This window comes from Vespula pensylvanica, chromosome 3 (assembly GCF_014466175.1).
Source record: "Vespula pensylvanica isolate Volc-1 chromosome 3, ASM1446617v1, whole genome shotgun sequence".
Taxonomy (NCBI): domain Eukaryota; kingdom Metazoa; phylum Arthropoda; class Insecta; order Hymenoptera; family Vespidae; genus Vespula; species Vespula pensylvanica.
In genome coordinates, this window is record NC_057687.1 from 11,736,786 (window position 1) to 11,754,203 (window position 17,418).

The 17,418-nt window shown below is 38.7% G+C and overlaps 4 protein-coding genes across 5 annotated transcripts; all 4 read right to left on the reverse strand.

The window, feature by feature from the left end:
• Positions 1-1,491: 1,491 nt before the first annotated feature.
• LOC122627867 (odorant receptor 67c-like) lies at positions 1,492-2,455 on the reverse strand. The gene is made up of 4 exons (XM_043809473.1): positions 2,186-2,455; positions 2,013-2,112; positions 1,784-1,906; positions 1,492-1,723 (listed from the first exon to the last, which is right to left on the reverse strand). Exons 1-4 carry the CDS (start codon positions 2,323-2,325, stop codon positions 1,547-1,549), a joined length of 540 nt encoding a protein of 179 aa, XP_043665408.1. The 5' UTR covers positions 2,326-2,455; the 3' UTR covers positions 1,492-1,546.
• Positions 2,456-3,713: 1,258 nt separating this feature from the next.
• Positions 3,714-5,631, reverse strand: LOC122627827 (odorant receptor 13a-like). Of its 2 annotated transcripts, XM_043809409.1 has the most exons (6): positions 5,292-5,631; positions 4,735-5,209; positions 4,545-4,644; positions 4,354-4,476; positions 4,132-4,287; positions 3,714-4,054 (listed from the first exon to the last, which is right to left on the reverse strand). In XM_043809409.1, the coding sequence occupies exons 1-6, from the start codon at positions 5,560-5,562 to the stop codon at positions 3,986-3,988; spliced, it is 1,194 nt and encodes a 397-aa protein (XP_043665344.1). In that variant the 5' UTR covers positions 5,563-5,631; the 3' UTR covers positions 3,714-3,985. The 2 variants fall into 2 exon arrangements, with proteins under 2 accessions (XP_043665344.1, XP_043665343.1); XM_043809408.1 differs by having other exon boundaries at positions 4,132-4,476.
• Positions 5,632-6,152: 521 nt separating this feature from the next.
• LOC122627566 (odorant receptor 13a-like) lies at positions 6,153-8,720 on the reverse strand. Its single transcript, XM_043808756.1, has 5 exons — positions 7,660-8,720; positions 6,872-7,590; positions 6,683-6,805; positions 6,467-6,622; positions 6,153-6,390 (listed from the first exon to the last, which is right to left on the reverse strand). The coding sequence occupies exons 1-5, from the start codon at positions 7,805-7,807 to the stop codon at positions 6,328-6,330; spliced, it is 1,209 nt and encodes a 402-aa protein (XP_043664691.1). The 5' UTR covers positions 7,808-8,720; the 3' UTR covers positions 6,153-6,327.
• Positions 8,721-8,911: 191 nt separating this feature from the next.
• Positions 8,912-15,920, reverse strand: LOC122627800. Its single transcript, XM_043809348.1, has 4 exons — positions 15,695-15,920; positions 12,087-13,192; positions 10,466-12,013; positions 8,912-9,413 (listed from the first exon to the last, which is right to left on the reverse strand). The coding sequence occupies exons 1-4, from the start codon at positions 15,707-15,709 to the stop codon at positions 9,290-9,292; spliced, it is 2,793 nt and encodes a 930-aa protein (XP_043665283.1). The 5' UTR covers positions 15,710-15,920; the 3' UTR covers positions 8,912-9,289.
• Positions 15,921-17,418: the final 1,498 nt, after the last annotated feature.

Here is a 17,418-nt window from a genome sequence, read left to right on the forward strand (position 1 = left end):
AATACTCGTTATTTTCGACTCTTTATCCTACCGATCTTGCTTTGAATTTTAAGTAAATCTCAAAAATACTTTGACGTAGGACAAGAGGCGAGTCATTAATATCACATAAAAAAAAGATTTCGTAGATGGAAGTTCTTCTTTTCTTTTCTTTTTTTTTTTTCTTAAAATTTTCTTTCCTGCGGTTTCGACCACGTTTTCATATTCCATTTTTTTCCATAATTTTGGGAATGAAGGGAGATATTTTTTTCCCATAGAAACAGCAGGTGCATGTTTTCGTGAATTCGTTGACGAAAAGAATTGATCGATCGTCCATTCATTCAACCAACATTCTCGTGCTTATTGAGTCGAACAATGGTGCTTGACGAACGTAAACAAGCGGTAACAGAAGGAAGTTTAGGTATCTTTTTTATTACGGGAATATTTTAACGAGAACATTTTCATTGATACAACTTCCGATATATCCGAAAATATTATTATTTTCATCGACCCGTAAGGTTTTTACCTTTTCCTTTTTCATTATGCTTTACACTTGTAAAATTAATCTTTCTGTTCCGATATCGTCAGCAATACCGAAAGATAGCCCATTAGTACGTAAAACATGTAAAGTATTTAAAAAAATACTTCTAAGAGAAAGAGTTCATTTGATCCTCCGATTATTGGCTGAAATCATATGATATAATATCCATTCATAGAAACATATCATAGATCATAGATATCCAAATTGTATCATCTTATTACCATGTCTTACCACGAACGCTTAGAAACATTGCAAGCACAGTTATATGATGATACAGCCGAGCATCCGGATCAACAGCATTATCTTCAATTGATCTTCGATCGTATCGGTAAATCTAAACAATTTGACAAACACATTTATTTAAATTTTAATTAAATCTGATTTTTGTTTCTTTTTTTTTTTTTTTTAACATACCTGTTAAGATAATGTGTGAAAATTTTACAAAAATTTTGTTTACTTTTTAACATTTACGTACAAATGAAATAAAAATTATAAATAAAGGTGTATCGAACAGTATCCCTCTAAAGTTGAAAAATTTAAACCATCGACACAGTTTTCTCTGATGGTTAGGAGGAATTGTCTTTAGGCTGTGTTACTTTATCGACGTCCTTCTTGATTATGAAAATTTCTTCAGATTGTCTGTTTTCTTTTTTTTCGTTACACGCGTATCTCTACTTTGGCGCGATATAATGTGTTGATAAATAATAATAAGACAGAGATTTATACGTGTATATTACCATACAACATATAAAATTATTTACATCTTAGGTAAATTTAAAGTTTTACTATAGTATTTGTTACTAATATATACTATGACTTTATTAAAGATGTACATATATTATACTTTTTTTATAATTTTCTAGATAAAATAAATTTTGTCACTTTCACTATTCTATTTATTATCATCTTTTAAAGTTAATTATTTTTTTTATCCGTTACCGTTAATAACACTGATAGATATCCTACTGTGGTTCTCAAAATCTACGAATGAAAATAAAGAAATATTTAAACGATCTTGTAATCTCTTTCTTATTCATTATATTCACTTACCTGGCTAAACGTTTCCATCGAAAAAGTGCCGATTTTACCAAACGTTAAGCGAAGTGGTATAGAACATCGATGCATCACGAAAAAAATATTTCGTGCATCCTTTGGAAATAAATTGTACCACTGGGACATGTATGCAGATGTGCCAATTGCAGAACTCTAACACATATTCTCATTATATGTAATTTTAATACATAAAAAATATTCTTTTTTTTTTACCTCGACGATAAGCATTTCCCCGACGTAACAATACAAGTATAACTGTATCAAAGTAATAAGTACATACAGTACAATAAAAATCAGCTCTTCTACAGGCAATTTGTCCCCATCCTGTTCCATTATCTGTTAAAAATTTCCACAACGAGATGTTTGATCAAAATAAAATACAAATTTCTCTTTCTCTTTCTTTTTTCTATTTTTTTTCTTTTTTTTTTTTAGATTAACTTACGCGAAATAATTGAAAGGACTCAAAGCATACTTGAACGGTGAAGCCCAGTATTTGAATGAGCAACATCGTGTTAAAGGAGTTGTCGATCGATTGGGCGTACCTTAGATAATAATAATCATGAACTTAATCAAAAATATTTCGATGAAATAAAAATAATAGTTCGTTTGACCAACCAGTTGAGATGTTCGTGTCCCTTCACGATCGATATCAATTTATTTGTAAAATCGTTGGCCATCTCGTTCATGCCGCTCGGTAGATCTTCAAGCGAATGCCTGAGGTTGGAAATTTGTGCGCAAACGTGAAGGACCAGCATCGTGATAAACGTGTCTACGCTTATATATGATAAGGTACCGCTGTACGCTGCTACAATCTGTCCGAAACAGGAAATTAAAAAAGCAAATGTTCCTCTAATGTCGTATGGAAAACAACCGGGATAAACGACCGTATGCGGGGGCTCAAATTGATCTCTTTGCATTTGCGCGACCATTAAGCTTCGAGGTAGAACGTGAATCGATACCATGAAACATGCTGACGTCGTACACCATATCGATATGATTCTTGCCTTTTTAGCATTAATCAACATGACGGATCTCTCGTCTTGACTTTTCGGTCTCTTCCAATCTTCTACGAAGGACCTGAGAAGTGGTCTGAGAGCTAGAAGAGATTTCCTTTTTTTCCTTTTATTTTTCTTTTTTTTGTAAAATATTTCTCTTTCTCGTATAAATCGCCGCACTATGACGTATTCAGCACAAAAGTCACACTTACATTCCAAACGATATCGTGTGAACACCAACTTTATCCAACCCATGGTCACCGGTAGGATTGCCGTTGCCAAAATTTCTGTCATCAATTCTAAGTCACCCCATATCATCAGAAGATATACCAACTGGGGTAGGGTGATAAATCCCAGCATAAAAAATGAAGGTACAACGAACCAATATTTCGAGAAGATCGAATCACTTTCATTCTCCTTCGAATCCGGCCATATACCCAGTATTTGAAAACTAAATCGGTTCCAGCCGACGGCGTAATTTATATCTGCGAACACTCCCGTTCAAGATACTCAAAAGGTGGAACATTTAATTAGAAAAAGAGTATACTTAAAATATTCTTTTCTCGACTATCTTTTTTTTTGGTGAAAATTTACAAGTGACACAAAATTCTACCTTCTTCGGAATCCGTTGTCATCGTAAGACGATCGTAACACGCGGCGATGCGACTACTGCGCTCTAGCTAGTTATGGGATATAGATGTCCTTCCCTTTTTCTTCGTCCAGCACGCATGCTCGTCGAACTGAAAGGAAACTGTCATCTCCCCACCTATTGAAAAATTTATCTATTTGGAATTTCTTACTTCGATTGTATTTTCCCCTCCCTTTCCTTCTCTCTCTCTCTCTATTTCTCTTTCCTTTCTCCCTCTTTTCCTCCCTACCACTCGCTCTGTCGCTCTCTCTCTCCCTCATTCTCTCCCTTCCTTTCTCCCTGTGCCTCGTTCTCAACGCGTTTAAATAAGCAGTCTCTTTAAAATTTCCGTCCTACCTTCCCTATATTCATTGCTGTACGATCTCTTTGCGTGCTGTTACGCGTAATTTCATACATTAAAGTTCGTGCAATCTCCAAGGTATAAACGCACGGGCAAATTGTATTAATTCGAATCCAAGTGCCCTTTGAAATAACACAAAAATTTGAAAGAGGTATTTAATTTCTTTACACTTATCACGTTTCCTAGTTACAAGAACGTTTAAATGTTGTACGATAAATTTGGTTACTCTTTCAATATTCTATTGCAGTGGAATTCTCATTATAGTAATCTAAATAATTTTGTTGCAGTATTTTTACTACTCGCATTTTATCGATAATTATTATTAAATTATAAACAAAATATTACATGCTAATACATATTAACGTACGAACGATTTTTAATGTCTTTCGGATTCATGAATCGCTTGTTCGTTATAAACAAAATATATTTCTTTAATCTTCCACCGGACCTTCTTTTACAGCTAGTAATACCGATAAATATCCGGCGGACGTTTTCATAATCTGGAAATAATTATACATCGAAACGTTTTGCATGTATAGAACATGTTTTCGTTGGTATCTATTTGAAAAGTACTCACAGCACCAAACAGTTCTAAAGAAAATGGACTGAATTTTCCAGCCGTGATTTGAAATGCTATTCTTGCTCGACAAATTACTATCATCAGGCACATTGCCTTTTTTGGTGGCAAGTCGTACCATACGCAATCGTAAGCGGAGAAAGCTATTCCAGTGCTCTGAAAGGCACGAAGTTGAAAAATTCTTGGGTCTTTGAGTAACCGTCCAACTTTGTATCGACTCACCTCTATCAGAAGAGTTTCACCGACGTAACAATATATGTATAAATGCAACATCGTGTATATCACGTGAATGATGAAAAATATCATTCCTACTATCGGCAAATCTTGTTCCTGTGAGCCTATCGACTAGAAAAGAGAAAAGGTTCGAAATGTTAAAACCATTATTATCTCGTGATAAATATAATTTACGATACCGTGATCATACGATATCCCGTCAAGCAAAACATAGCCGTTGAAATCAAAGTTTGTCCGAGTAGAGTAAGGTTGAAACAATTCTCTACTATTAAGGCGAATCTTAAAACGAAAGATCGATTAAACCCCTGACAAAAGTGAAGGACAATAGAAAAAAATCGAAAGAAATAGTGTGCTTTAAGAAACACTGACCTGTACAGTTCGTTGTGCCTGTTCACAATGAAGCCGAGTTTATTCTGAAATAAACTGATGTCACGTTTTGCTACCTCTGCCAATTCTTTCAAATTCAGTTGCAAGACCGACAATTGTCCGCACAAATGCAAAACAAAAACTGCGAGAAAAGTATCGAAGCAAGAATAACAAATGGCCGTTAGAACCGTTCCCATGAATTGTCCCATCCAAGTGATCTCGAAGTTGGGACTTTTCTTGATGTCGTATGGGAAGGTTGCTGGATGCAAAAGTCCTCCTAAATCGACTTCGGAGGCACTGGCCATATTTGCATAAGTTTGAAGCGATATGAAGGCGGTCAACATTAGGTATGTCAAAGTGGAACAAAAAAGAGATATCCTTCGACTCATTTTAGCAGTTTTCAACATCGTCAAGCGTTCTGGTTCCGGTAAGGACTGAGCCCAGTCGTTGACTATGTCGACGAGTAATGATTTCAAAGCTTCGATCGAGAAAAACATGAACGAGTTTAAATCATTTGGTTCGAATCGAATCGAGTTAAATACACAAGACGTCGTAATTACCTTTTCCGTGATACCGCAAAACGATTTGCTTGATCAAAGCGAAAGCTATTGGTATGTTGATGGATAAATTTTCTATAGCTTCGTCCAGAGTAGTAGAATTCAAAATCAGATCTGTCGTTTGTGGCGCACATATGAATAAAAATGTCACGGTCGTGCTTGTCCAAAAGATTCCGGCTGACGTTAATCGCCAGAGTAACGTCGTCTTCGAAGGTTCAGGCCAAACTCCTAATACCGACAGGTTGAAACGATTCCACCCTATTGCGTAATCCATTTGTGTTTTCACGCGTATAAATCGCAGAAGAATGAACTGTCAAATTGGTTGATAGATTGTCACCGAGAGTCCGACCAAACTGCGACTAATTTGTTTTCTCCAAAGGGTTGAATATCGCGCATGCCCCATCATATAAAGGGGAAATAGAAAGGAGTAGCGATAGTTTTAATGAGTTGCTGAAAACTTTTGTACGGAACCCGTTATTTCAGAACAGAACTGCTAATACCTGTCATTTTCGATTCTTTGTCCTACCAATCTTGCTTTGAATTTTGAGTAAATCTCAAGAAAACTTTGACGGTGGACTAGAGACGAGCCATTAATACGAAATAAAAAGAATTGTTTCGTAGATGAAAGTTTTTCTTTTCTCCTTTTTTTCTCTTTTTTTTGTTCTTTAAATTTTTTTCTTTCCTGCGGTTTCGACCACGCTTTCACGTTACGTTTCTTTCCGTAATTTTAGGAAGCAAGGGGGATGCTTTTTTCGCATGGGAACAACAGGTGCATGTTTTCGTGAATTCGTAGGCGAAACGAAATGATCGATCGTCCATTCAACTGACACTCTCGTGCTTATCGAATCGAACAGTGGTGCGTGACGGACGTAAACAAGCGGTAACAGGAGGAAGTTCAGGTATCTTTTTTATTACGCGATTATTTTAACGAGAACATTTTCATTAACACAACTTCCGATATATCCGAAGGAATTATTATTTTCGTCGACCCGTAAAGTTTTCACTATTTCCTTTTTAATTATACTTTACACTTGTAGAATTAATCTTTCTGTTCCGATACTGTCAGCAATACCGAAAGATATCCCATTGAGGTTCTGACGATCTACAAAAGAAAGATTTGAAATAATTTATAAATTAGGTTAATACTTTGTTCAAACGTTGCATCCATTTTCGCTCACGTCGCTAAACGTTTTCATCGAGAACGTGCTAAATTTTCCTGCGGTCAAACGAAGCGGTATCGTTGATCGGCGCATCACGAATAGGAGATTCCTCGCGTCCTTCGGAGACAAGTTGCACCATTTAGATTCGTACGCCGATTCGCTCATACCGGAGCTCTGCTTAACGCCACGAGTAGTTAGAATATCATCCTGACATTTTACCGGTATTGCATTTACCTGAACAATTAGCATTTCACCCACGTAACAGTAAATGTATAAGTGTACCAGAGTAACGACCACGAATAGTACCAGGAAACACAATTGAACGGTAGGAAACTCGTCTTCGTTTTCTCCTAATATCTGTGAAAGAATATACATATATGTGTACGTATATACACTCATTTATATATACGTACGTTAATGCACAATAATACCGAGGAACAACAAAATTTCTTTCAGACGACTCACTGCGAGAACTTGATAACTTTGAAAGCACACTTGCATGGTGCAAGTCAGGATTTGAACGAGCATCAACACGTTGAAAGAATCTTCGATGGACCGAGCGAACCTTCGAGATACGACGGATGTCAGATTCATTATATCATTTAGCACACGCTTAATGAAATAAATTAATAAGTTTATTCGATCGACCAACCGATTGAGATGTTCGTGTCTCTTGACGATGAACGCTAATTTTTCTACAAAGTTATCTGTCTTCCTCTCTTCCGTGCTTCTTTCGTCCGCCAATGTTTTGAGAGCCGACCTGAGATTCGAAATTTGTGCACAAACATGAAGTACCAACATGGATATGAAGCTGTCAACGCCTGTATAAGAGACGGTCGCGCTGTAAGCGGCTAGAATTTGTCCGGTACATGTTAAATAGAACACCGGAGTCTTCCTTAAGTCGTACGGAAAATAAGCGGGACAGATTAAAGTTCGATCCGATTTCATCTGATCCTTCTGCATTTGCGCGATCATAGCGATTCGAAGAAGTATGTATGTCGTCGTCATAATCTGTATCATAACTGTACACAACATCGATATCGTTCTTGCTTTTCTAGCGTTGCTCAGCATAATCGATCTCTCCCGTTCGTTCTTCGTTCTGTTCCAATCATCGACGAAAGCACCGAGAAGGGGATTCAATGCTACGAGTAACACATCGACAAGTCGTTATCGAAAGAAATATCACAAATGTTGCAGTATTGCGAGCTCACTTTTCAGGTGATACCGAATAACGAAAAGTTTGATGCAAGCCATCGTGACCGGGACGTTCGCCGTTGCTAAATCTTCCGTCATCAGGTCTAGATCGCCCCAGATTATCAGCAGGTACGCCGTTTGCGGTAATATTATAAATCCTAGCATGAAAAGTGCGTGAAGGATCCAGCGATATTTCGTAAAGCCAATATTTTTATCGAGTCGATCGGAATCTGGCCAAACACCAAGAAATTGTAAATTAAATCGGTTCCAGCCGATCGCGTAATCCAAGTCTGCGAAAAGATCCAATCGCGTTTCAATACGATAGAAACGAACATTTCGTTATGATCTTCGTTTTCTTTTCAATCTATGTACTACGTTGGATCGTACCTTTGCTAAATGCCATCGCTATATAACACGGTCGTGTAACGCGACGTTTCGACGACTGCGTTCTAGTTTGTCCTTAGGTATGAATATCTTTTTATTTTTCTTCGATACGACAGTACGCATGCTCTCTCTCTCTCTCTCTCTCTCTCTCTCTCTCTCTCTCTCTCTCTCTCTCTCTCTCTCTCCTCGAAGTTAAATGAACTACGATCCCCACTACCATCTACTTAGAAATGTATCCATCCAGGACCGTACCGTTTAATTTCGTCCTCCCCTTCTAAAAGGCGATCTAACTTGCGTTATACCTTGAAAAAAATTTAACGAGCCTAATCTTTCAGGTTTTACCATGCTCCCTGAGGTGTTTAAACGTTGTCTCGGTGCACCGCTTTATATATAAGGAATTTCTTAGTGGTTCAGCGTTAATTACATTAATTTATACATTTTCGCTACCCGCTCGACAACGTTCCAGTAACGGGTTCGAGTAGCGGATATCGCAATGGTTTGGGAAAGTTTCGTACGAAAGATTCTAGTCCAATTTAGCAACGAAATCTAAAACGTATTACTATTGGCTGAAATCGTCGAATACCAAGGCGAATTCTCGAATATGGTTCGTTCAATCTTTCGGGGAGTTCTTGAATTTCATTTTATCTTTGCTATCCGGTACATGGGAGTTGATAATAATAACAAACGGTTTCGTGACGACATTTGCGTTAAATCTAGAATTGATATGATACTTCTTTTTTTCTTTTCTTTTTTTTTTTACGTAAAAAATATCATTTATTCATTGGCCTTTGCATATAATACGAACCGCGATGATCCTTGGGAAATCACACGGTATAAAAATAAATATGATATACGTAGGTACATACATGTAAAGCAAACGATAACTCTCTTTGCAGGACACGTTCTATTAACTTTAACACTCTTACGCTATTATCTCTTCTGATCTCGAGTAATCTAACAAGGAGATCAAAAGGGATCGCGCTCATGCAATCGTGCGTTCGCAGAAAGCCATTTGGGAAACGACCTACTCGTTCTTTCGTCGAACTCACGAGATAGATTTATGCCTTGAGAGAGTTTCTAGAATTAAATTAAAGTAGAATGTGCATATCATTAAATAAAATTCTCGCCTCGATGGCAATTATGTACAATTGATCGGTAAAGATCTCCTTCGACGTGACTAAAAGATAAAAAAGGAAAGAAAGGGAAAAAAAAGAAACAAAGAAAAAGGAACGAAGAAAGTTGTCCTCCTCTTATCGATGATGATTAGAAGAAAATGTTTCCGGGTCTGGCTTGAGGGCAAAGAAAACTCGAACAATCGTGCCTTCTGATGGCGTCCATTACCTCCTCGAAGTGACTCGATACTTGCATGGCTGCTCCAGGCTGAATTCTGTAAAATTTTTTCGTCTTATTAAGAAATAATGATGAAAGATCTTTGAATAGAGCGGGGCAACTTATTCGTTCGACGAGAAAGCTATTAAATACCTTTTACGAAATAGGCGCGTGCGCGCGCGCGTGTGTGTGTGTGCGTGTGTGTGTGTGTGTGTGTACATATTAACCATTACCAAAAAAGCAATCAAACGGTGATATAACGTTGGTTTCATTAGCACGTTTATGGTAAGGCCAGTGATCGAATTATGTACTGTCTCTTATGAAAATCCAGGAAATAGAATCTGTAACCATTTTATATTTCGAATATGTAACCTTTTTATATATTCGAATACTGTCTCGCTTTTTGATAGTCACGATATTACTTTTAAAAAAAAAATGAAACTGGGAAATTGTTAGTATTCTTAATATTATCGTCGACAACGCGTAAGCGACGATATTGATCGACGATCCTGGAGAAGTCGAAATGCAAGGGGAATAATACGTCTGAAAATATCTTTCTCTGTCCGTAGATTTTCCTCTATCACGCCACACGTGGTCAGTGCCGTACCGGCTCAGGTCCGAGGTATAGTGAAACTGTGCTAAGAGGTAAAAGTCGTATCAGTCAGTAGGACGTTGTCGGCGAAAGCTGGAAGAAAGTTATCCGTTTCTCGACACTGGCTACTATCGGTACTTGCCTCTTCGATATTCCTACTCATTTCTTTAACGCATTCATGCGACTTAATTGCATATGGAAATCCGCGAGAGAAACGTTTGATTTCGTGAATCGCGAATTAAAGTTATATCTAACATCGTCTACGATCGTGATCGTCCTTGTCGTTGTCGTTGAACGTATTATTGGCCCAAGCTGTTTGTTTAAAGTAAAAATTTTGTCGTAATTATCGACGGTTAGAAAGTGGATAAACTGCAGCTTTCTCGTTACCGGTTGGCAGTATCTATTAATGAGGGAACCAGTTGCTAAGAAGAACGAATTTTTGTCCCACATAAGGAGGTATATGCTAATTAACGCGATGGGACTATGACGAATCTAAGTTTGGATCGTTCGATACTTACAGACCCAACAATTTAGCCATCTTCTTTTCCATAAAGATCGAAGCTTCGGGATCCTTTTGAATCATAGTGTCACAGAATATCCTTTTTGCGCAGGGTGTATTGGTCCAGTCGCCATCGATATGCGCGATCTCGGCAACCTCGGCGTTTTCCAGATTTTGCAAGATATCGTCTAATTCCTGATCATCGCTTTCCGTACTTCTTTTTCTTCTCGTTTTATTCCGTTCCTCCATAGATATCTTTTTAGATCTTTCGATCGCGTCCTCGATTATCCTCGCAACGTTAACGAAGGAATCTTTTTCGGATACTCCTGTAGCAAGATCCTTTTTTGCGAGTTCCTGAGACAAAGAATCATCTCCGATTACAAAAATCGTCCCGTCCCTTCTCGCTTCCTTCTCCTTCTTAGTATTTCTCCTAGGAATCAAAAACTCGGTCACGTCGATGTTACCCTTCGCTGCGGGTAGATCGATCTCGACTATCTCGGTGATCGAATCTGCCCCTTTCCTCTGTAATCTCTTGCTCTTTTCAAGACTCTTAACGTCGGCCTCGGTGTTAAAGATGTCCACGTAGTCCAGACTCCTTCTATTGCGCTGATTTTTTTCCAGGAGAGTCTCCGGAGTTTGTTTCTCTTGTTCCAGCACCAAATATACACCACCGTCCGCTGTGTCACGCGGTAATTGAAACTCGAGGTTATCTTTTCTCTGCTTCTCGAGGACTTCCAAGAACGAGGGATTCGTTTCTATCGCTCTTTTATGTTCCAGATCGATAGTATCTTCGTTGGATCTCTTCAAAACGTCCACGTCAAGATATCTTCCCACTGCCACAGCACCGATTCCAAGCGCAGCACCGGACGCAACGAGACCAAGAGCAGGTATGAGAATGCTTGTGCCAGAAGCTACAGTACCGATCTTATCCTGCGCTTCTTTGCCGTTCGACAAGCCTAAATTTTGAGATATTTTATGCGTTGCCTCGACCAGTGGATCGAACACCGGCTTGGTGAATTGGGATACCTTTTCTACCCCGCTGGAAAATTGATTCTTCAAATTCTCCGATATTTTCACCCAAAACGGCGTGTCGCTCGGTCTTTTCAGGCCATAAAAGTGTTGATTCGGATAGTAGTTCTTCGTCGTGTAAGTGTCGACTATGTTCTTATCGTTCAGTACGTATTTCTTTTTTTGACGTTGCTCCATAAACGGATACTGTCCGTTCGAGTGTTGATAATTATCCATATGACTCTCCGGTCGTCTTTTCTCGTTCTTCACGATCTTAGCCGGTTGGACGCCCAATTCGGGATGAGCATACTGTAAAACGGGAGCTCTCACTCCAGGTTTCACGGGTACTGACGAAATCTTTTGACTTTCCGGAGTGTAAAGTTGCGAAACTGGATAATTGGCGATACTGTCGGGATGTAACATTCGTTTTTGTACATTGGCTCGATAGTTGTCGTTCCTCGTTTCGTAAACCTCGGCGTTCAGAGCTTCGTTCTTGTAATTTTTAGGATCCCATTCGAAGTAAACGTTTCTCCCATTGTCCTCGTAATTTCTCCCATATCTGTAAACGATAAAATTGACGAGTTGGAAATCCCCGCGCAATAAATTATAAGAAAATCGACGAGATAGCTCACCTACGATTAACATCCTTGAAGAATCTTTCGAATCTTTGCCTCTCCGCTAGATGATCGGACGAATAGTAAGCACCGGAAGGATCCATGGGATTGGAACTCGTACTCTCGGTTATCAGCTTGTTGTTGATGATTCTGGCGTTGCGCCAAGTTTGGATCTTATCCATGGGTTCGTCTGGGACACGTTTGCCGTGTATTATGGGGGTACCGTCGCTGTCCAATGACATGGGTGATCTCTTCGGATGAGACTTGACATTGATTTCCGATCTGATGATGACTTCGGGCGGAACGTTTTTGGCATCTCTGTTCTTCGACAGATTGGCACCGATGTTCGTTCTGGTCGATTGCCTGGGCTGATGCGGTAAGAACGAATATTGCGTGGCCTGATTATTTTTCTCCTCGACAAAGTCGAGGTTTCTCTGTGTTCGATCTTGTAGATTTCTCACAAATAGCAATCCGTTGTTCGCATAAGTGGTATCACCGAAACGAACGTAACTCGATCTGCCCTGTTCAACCGGCAACTTCGCGTCAGCCGGTAGAGGCTTCCAATTGTGATATTCCTCGGTAGTGCTTTCACCAAGTTTCAAAGCTCTACCATCCTCGCCCAACGGCGTCCAATTTCCATAATCGATATTCCTTTCGCCGATTGGTCGGATAGTACGAGTTATCGTAGTTTTCGTTTCGTTTTGATCGGACGATCTCTCGGTTACCGAGATTTCCTCGGGTTTGACAAATTTCGCACGGATCTCCTCGACTTGTGCCTCTTCCATTTTCCTTACATCCTCCTTCTTCTTTTTCTCATCGTTTTCACTATCGGTTTCGTTCTTTCTAGTTGATGAAATATCGTCTTTGCTAACGTTCTCTTTCTTCTCGGTAACATCGATACCCGACGATACGATTCGATCGTCATCGAACGTCGACGTTGACTTTTCACGTCGTTTTACGATCAAAGTTGCCAAGTTACCTTCGCTCGTCCTAATCTTTAACTCCTCGGTCTCACCCGGAAGACTTCTAGATACTTTTAAAACTGTCCTAGCGTAACCAGGCTTTGGTAGATCTATCGCTAGATTCCCGATAATCAAAACTGCCAAGACTAGAATAAATGTTACCTGAAAACAAATTGACAAAATCGAAGACTAGATAATCACTTTGGATAGAAATCGTTGGTAATTGCTTTGGTTCTCCATATTATTAGGCTACTTTCTATGCTTATCGTTCGTCTAACGCAAGTTGCGAGCCAATGAATGCATCGATGATAATCGATTCGTCTATCGTTCGGTAATACTAACTATGTTTCTATTTTTACATACGCCTGCACGCACACGCACAGAGACAAAGACGAAAATACGTAGGTAGCTCTATCGTTTGATTCTCTCGTTGATATCTAACCACGTTCTCCGTTACGTTTTGTCGGCATCGTGAAACGCTTCGTGAATCAGCTAGCATGTGAAATGAGTCTTTCAGAGATTTCGAAAGTCGGCCTTAGTGTTCGATCGTGAAGATCGATTGTGCACGTCTTCTCCGTGCATTTTTCTATCGCCTTCGATCACGCTTCTCTTGGATAAGTAAGTACATACATACATTCGTGTATCTCCTATATGCTCGTCACGGCATCCCCTATTCCCAAAAGGAAAATTACGTACGCGATATTATATAAAACGTTTTAGGTAACCATTGTATTTATATTCATTGAGTTTAACGAGCGCCAGCTGGAAAAATAAAATCGATATAATACCGATATAAGGACGTTATGCAACGCTCGACGTCAGAGAAAACAAACTATCCTGTTGTCCAACGAACGTGAAATTTTTATCTCGTGTGTAATCTAGATGTAATCTGGGATTAACGTTACTCTCGTTATTTTTTTCTTTTTTTTTTTTTTTATAACAAATTTGTATCAACCTTTATCGGATTCTCGTAGGACATATCGAAAGTGCCCACTCGATTCTTCGATTATTCGTAATAGTTATTCAGTGATCACATGAAATGAAGAGGAGGTCGCTCATTATTCGATAACCATGAATCTCGAATAGGAAAATGTACAAAGTTTTACATTATGCAGGCAAATCACGCTTGGCACGATTTAAATGCGTGGGATAGTTTTAGAAAGAAACTCGCTAGAAAAAAAGAGAAAGAAAAACCTAGTATTTAGAAAATGAAATAAATTTTTCTATGACGATCCTCCTAACTCGTAATTCCAACTGTAATCAAGTTCGCGGAGAATTAGAGAAAAAGAAAGGAAGAGAAAGAGAGAAAGAGAGAAAGAGAGAGAGAGAGAGAGAGAAATCGCAAGCACGAACGCACAACGTGAGAAATTTAATCGTTTTCACGAACACTGTCAGTGTTCTGTTTTAGGAATAGCAAAATTACGAAATACTAATCGAGCAACGGTAAGAGTCATTTTTACCCAACGATAGCATATATATTCGCTCGTAGGTTTGTAGGTATAACAAATTAGACATTACGATTAGATCATGTGGGCTTGCTAGAAAATTTCATTTATCCGAGTATAGATTATGTAGATTTAACAAAGATTTCTAAACTCTTACCAATAAGGGAAATATTCATTCAACTAATTTCCAATTGGTCACGTTTTCACGTTTTAACTTGGATCTTATTCCACATGCTGTTCACGAGACTTTCACCTCCTTTAAATTATTTGCCGTGATTTAAACTACATGCATATATATATATATATATATATATATATATATATATATTATAACACACGCGTGCGCGCATACATACATACGCACATACAAATAGACGAATCGAATATTCGAATTATTCGATATTTTTAAAACGTTCCTACTAATTAGATTCTCGTCAAATTTTCAATGGAATTTTTATTTACAGAAGAAAAATAAGAAAATGAAAAATGCTCGAGTTGAACGACGATAAAAAAAGCAAACAAATATGGGAAGAAAGGATAACGCGATGGACCGACGTGAACTCTCGAGTGAAATGGAACGACGATTTGCTTTCGCTGGACGCGTTTCGCACGTGCGTTGCGTTTTTTAGTACCGGTATGTCAGTCTTCGGTGAAAAGAAGATCATTTTTCTTTTTCTTTTCTTTTGTTTTCTTTCTTTTGCGAGACTTCCTTCCTCGACAGACTACTTTCGATCGACCAATTTCACTCGTCTATTCTTTAGAGATCAATTCTATTACGAGCTGGCTCTTTCTGAACCGTTAGGTAAGAACTGTCATAAATGATCGTCGGATTTAACGGTCGGCAATCGCGATTGTCCGATTAATGAACGATCATCAATGAAAATCATTGTCCATTAGTAACAAGAAACTTGCAATGACTATATAGTTTCTTATGGCGTGGCCCCGATCCATGTCGCACGGGGTTTCCGCTCCAGAAAATCCACGGTCAGACATTAATTGTGGAACAATTAAACCGATCTAGTTCGTTGATTCTTCATCTTCTTCTCCTTATTTTTTTTTTTTTTTTATTTTTTTTTCTCCTTTCCATATCGAACTTTTACCGAGCCCGTTATTCGAAAAAACGCGAACGTCGAATACCATCCGTTCGACGTGGTCGTACGTGTAAATCGAATGATCGATGGCGAAATAAAGAGAGAATTAAAAGACAGGAACAACTCACCTTCGTTGACATCATCTTGCAGTTATATTGCGATCCTCACCGAACGATTCTCGCGATTTTTCGTTTTTCTTTCCCCCCCCTCTCTCTCTCTCTCTCCCTCTCTCTCTCTCTCTCTCTCTCTCTCTCTCTCTCTCTCTCTCTCTCTCTCCTTCTCTTTCTATCTCGATGCAAGATAGACGCAAGACGGAAGAGGAAAAATCAAAAATTTTTTTCTTTTCTTTTTTTTTTTTTTTTCTTTTATTTTTTCTTTATTGACAATCCTCGGTGCCTTTATACGTTCAAAGACCAACTTTGTCGAATTCGACGATACGGCGTCGAAGAAAAAAAAAGTAAAAAGAAAAAAGAGAAAAAAGAGGAATAAAAAAGAAATAAAGGAGGATAAAAAGAACGAAAGAGGAGGAAGGAGCGTGTCGGCTCCTAGACGCACCTGTTGACTCCCGAGATATCTTGGCGAGACTGACGACGGCAGTCAGCCGGTGGCTCCTCGTGTCTCCATCGAGGAGTGAGAATTCTCTCCGACCTACTTCCTCCTCCGTTCGCCTTCGCCTTCGCCTTCGCCTTTTTCCGTCGTTCGACGGAACCATACGCTACCGTACGTCTAGACCTTTTTTTTTTCTTCTTTTTTTTTTAACACATTTTGATGACATATGACGACGATATGGACGGCAAAAGGAGAGAGAAAAAGAACCACAAGGGGTCAACGAAAAAAAGACAAGAGAGATCCGTCTCTGGTTTAAAAGATATCCTTGAAATTTGCTCCCGCAAAAATATTAGCATCAACTCGCGCGTCTTGTTTAACGTTCGAACGTAAAAAACAAAAATTTTAATGAATTTATCTACGAAAATTGCTATGAGAAAGAAATAGAATTACGACTCTTCGTAGATAACATCCAATGAAACGAATCGATTAGAAACGTACAATCGATTAATTCTTATCTCCTGTTATATCAGAGATCAAACGAGATTAAAGATCCATTATGATCCTTGTTCCATCTTTTCTTTCTCTCTTTCTCTCTCTCTCTCTCTCTCTCTCTCTCTCTCTCTCTCTCTCTCTCTCTCTCTCTCTCTCTCTCTCTCTCTTTCTTACCATCGAAGCATACCACTTGGGATCGTTATAAAACGCACTCGTTCATGCACGAAATAATTCAAATGAATTTATTCGATCGACGCGACACACAACGATCTTAATTCGTTCGGACTTTATTTATTAGGATCAGGTTTTAGAGTCATCCTAATGCTCGTAATTGCAAAAAGAAAATTATACGATAAGGATCATCCACGGATCGTCGAACACAATGCTTGACTTTGAACGTGTCTCTCGCCTCGATTTTCTAAGCCATCGGTCCGAGTCATATACCGCGAGTCGTCCGATCTGGATCACGTTGGAAAGTAAGCGTATACCGATCCGTATTCGATTTTATTTTAGCCCGTTAAGGTTAAAAAGATTACACGGTATGGATTATTATTATTGACTCTTACGTCGTATATCGAGACGTTCCACTTTTTTATTTTACCTTGGATATAAGGTATATCGGTAAATATTATGCGAACATTCGTGTCACCGTTCTCTTTTCAGCGAACATTTAGATCTTATTATTACGATCGATCGATCCGAGTTTAATTAAGGTATATTAACAATGTTCGTACGAATCGCGAACCAAATGTGTTCCAATTTAACGAACATCATAAAGCTCGTTTAATGTTCTTCTTAGGAACGATCCGTT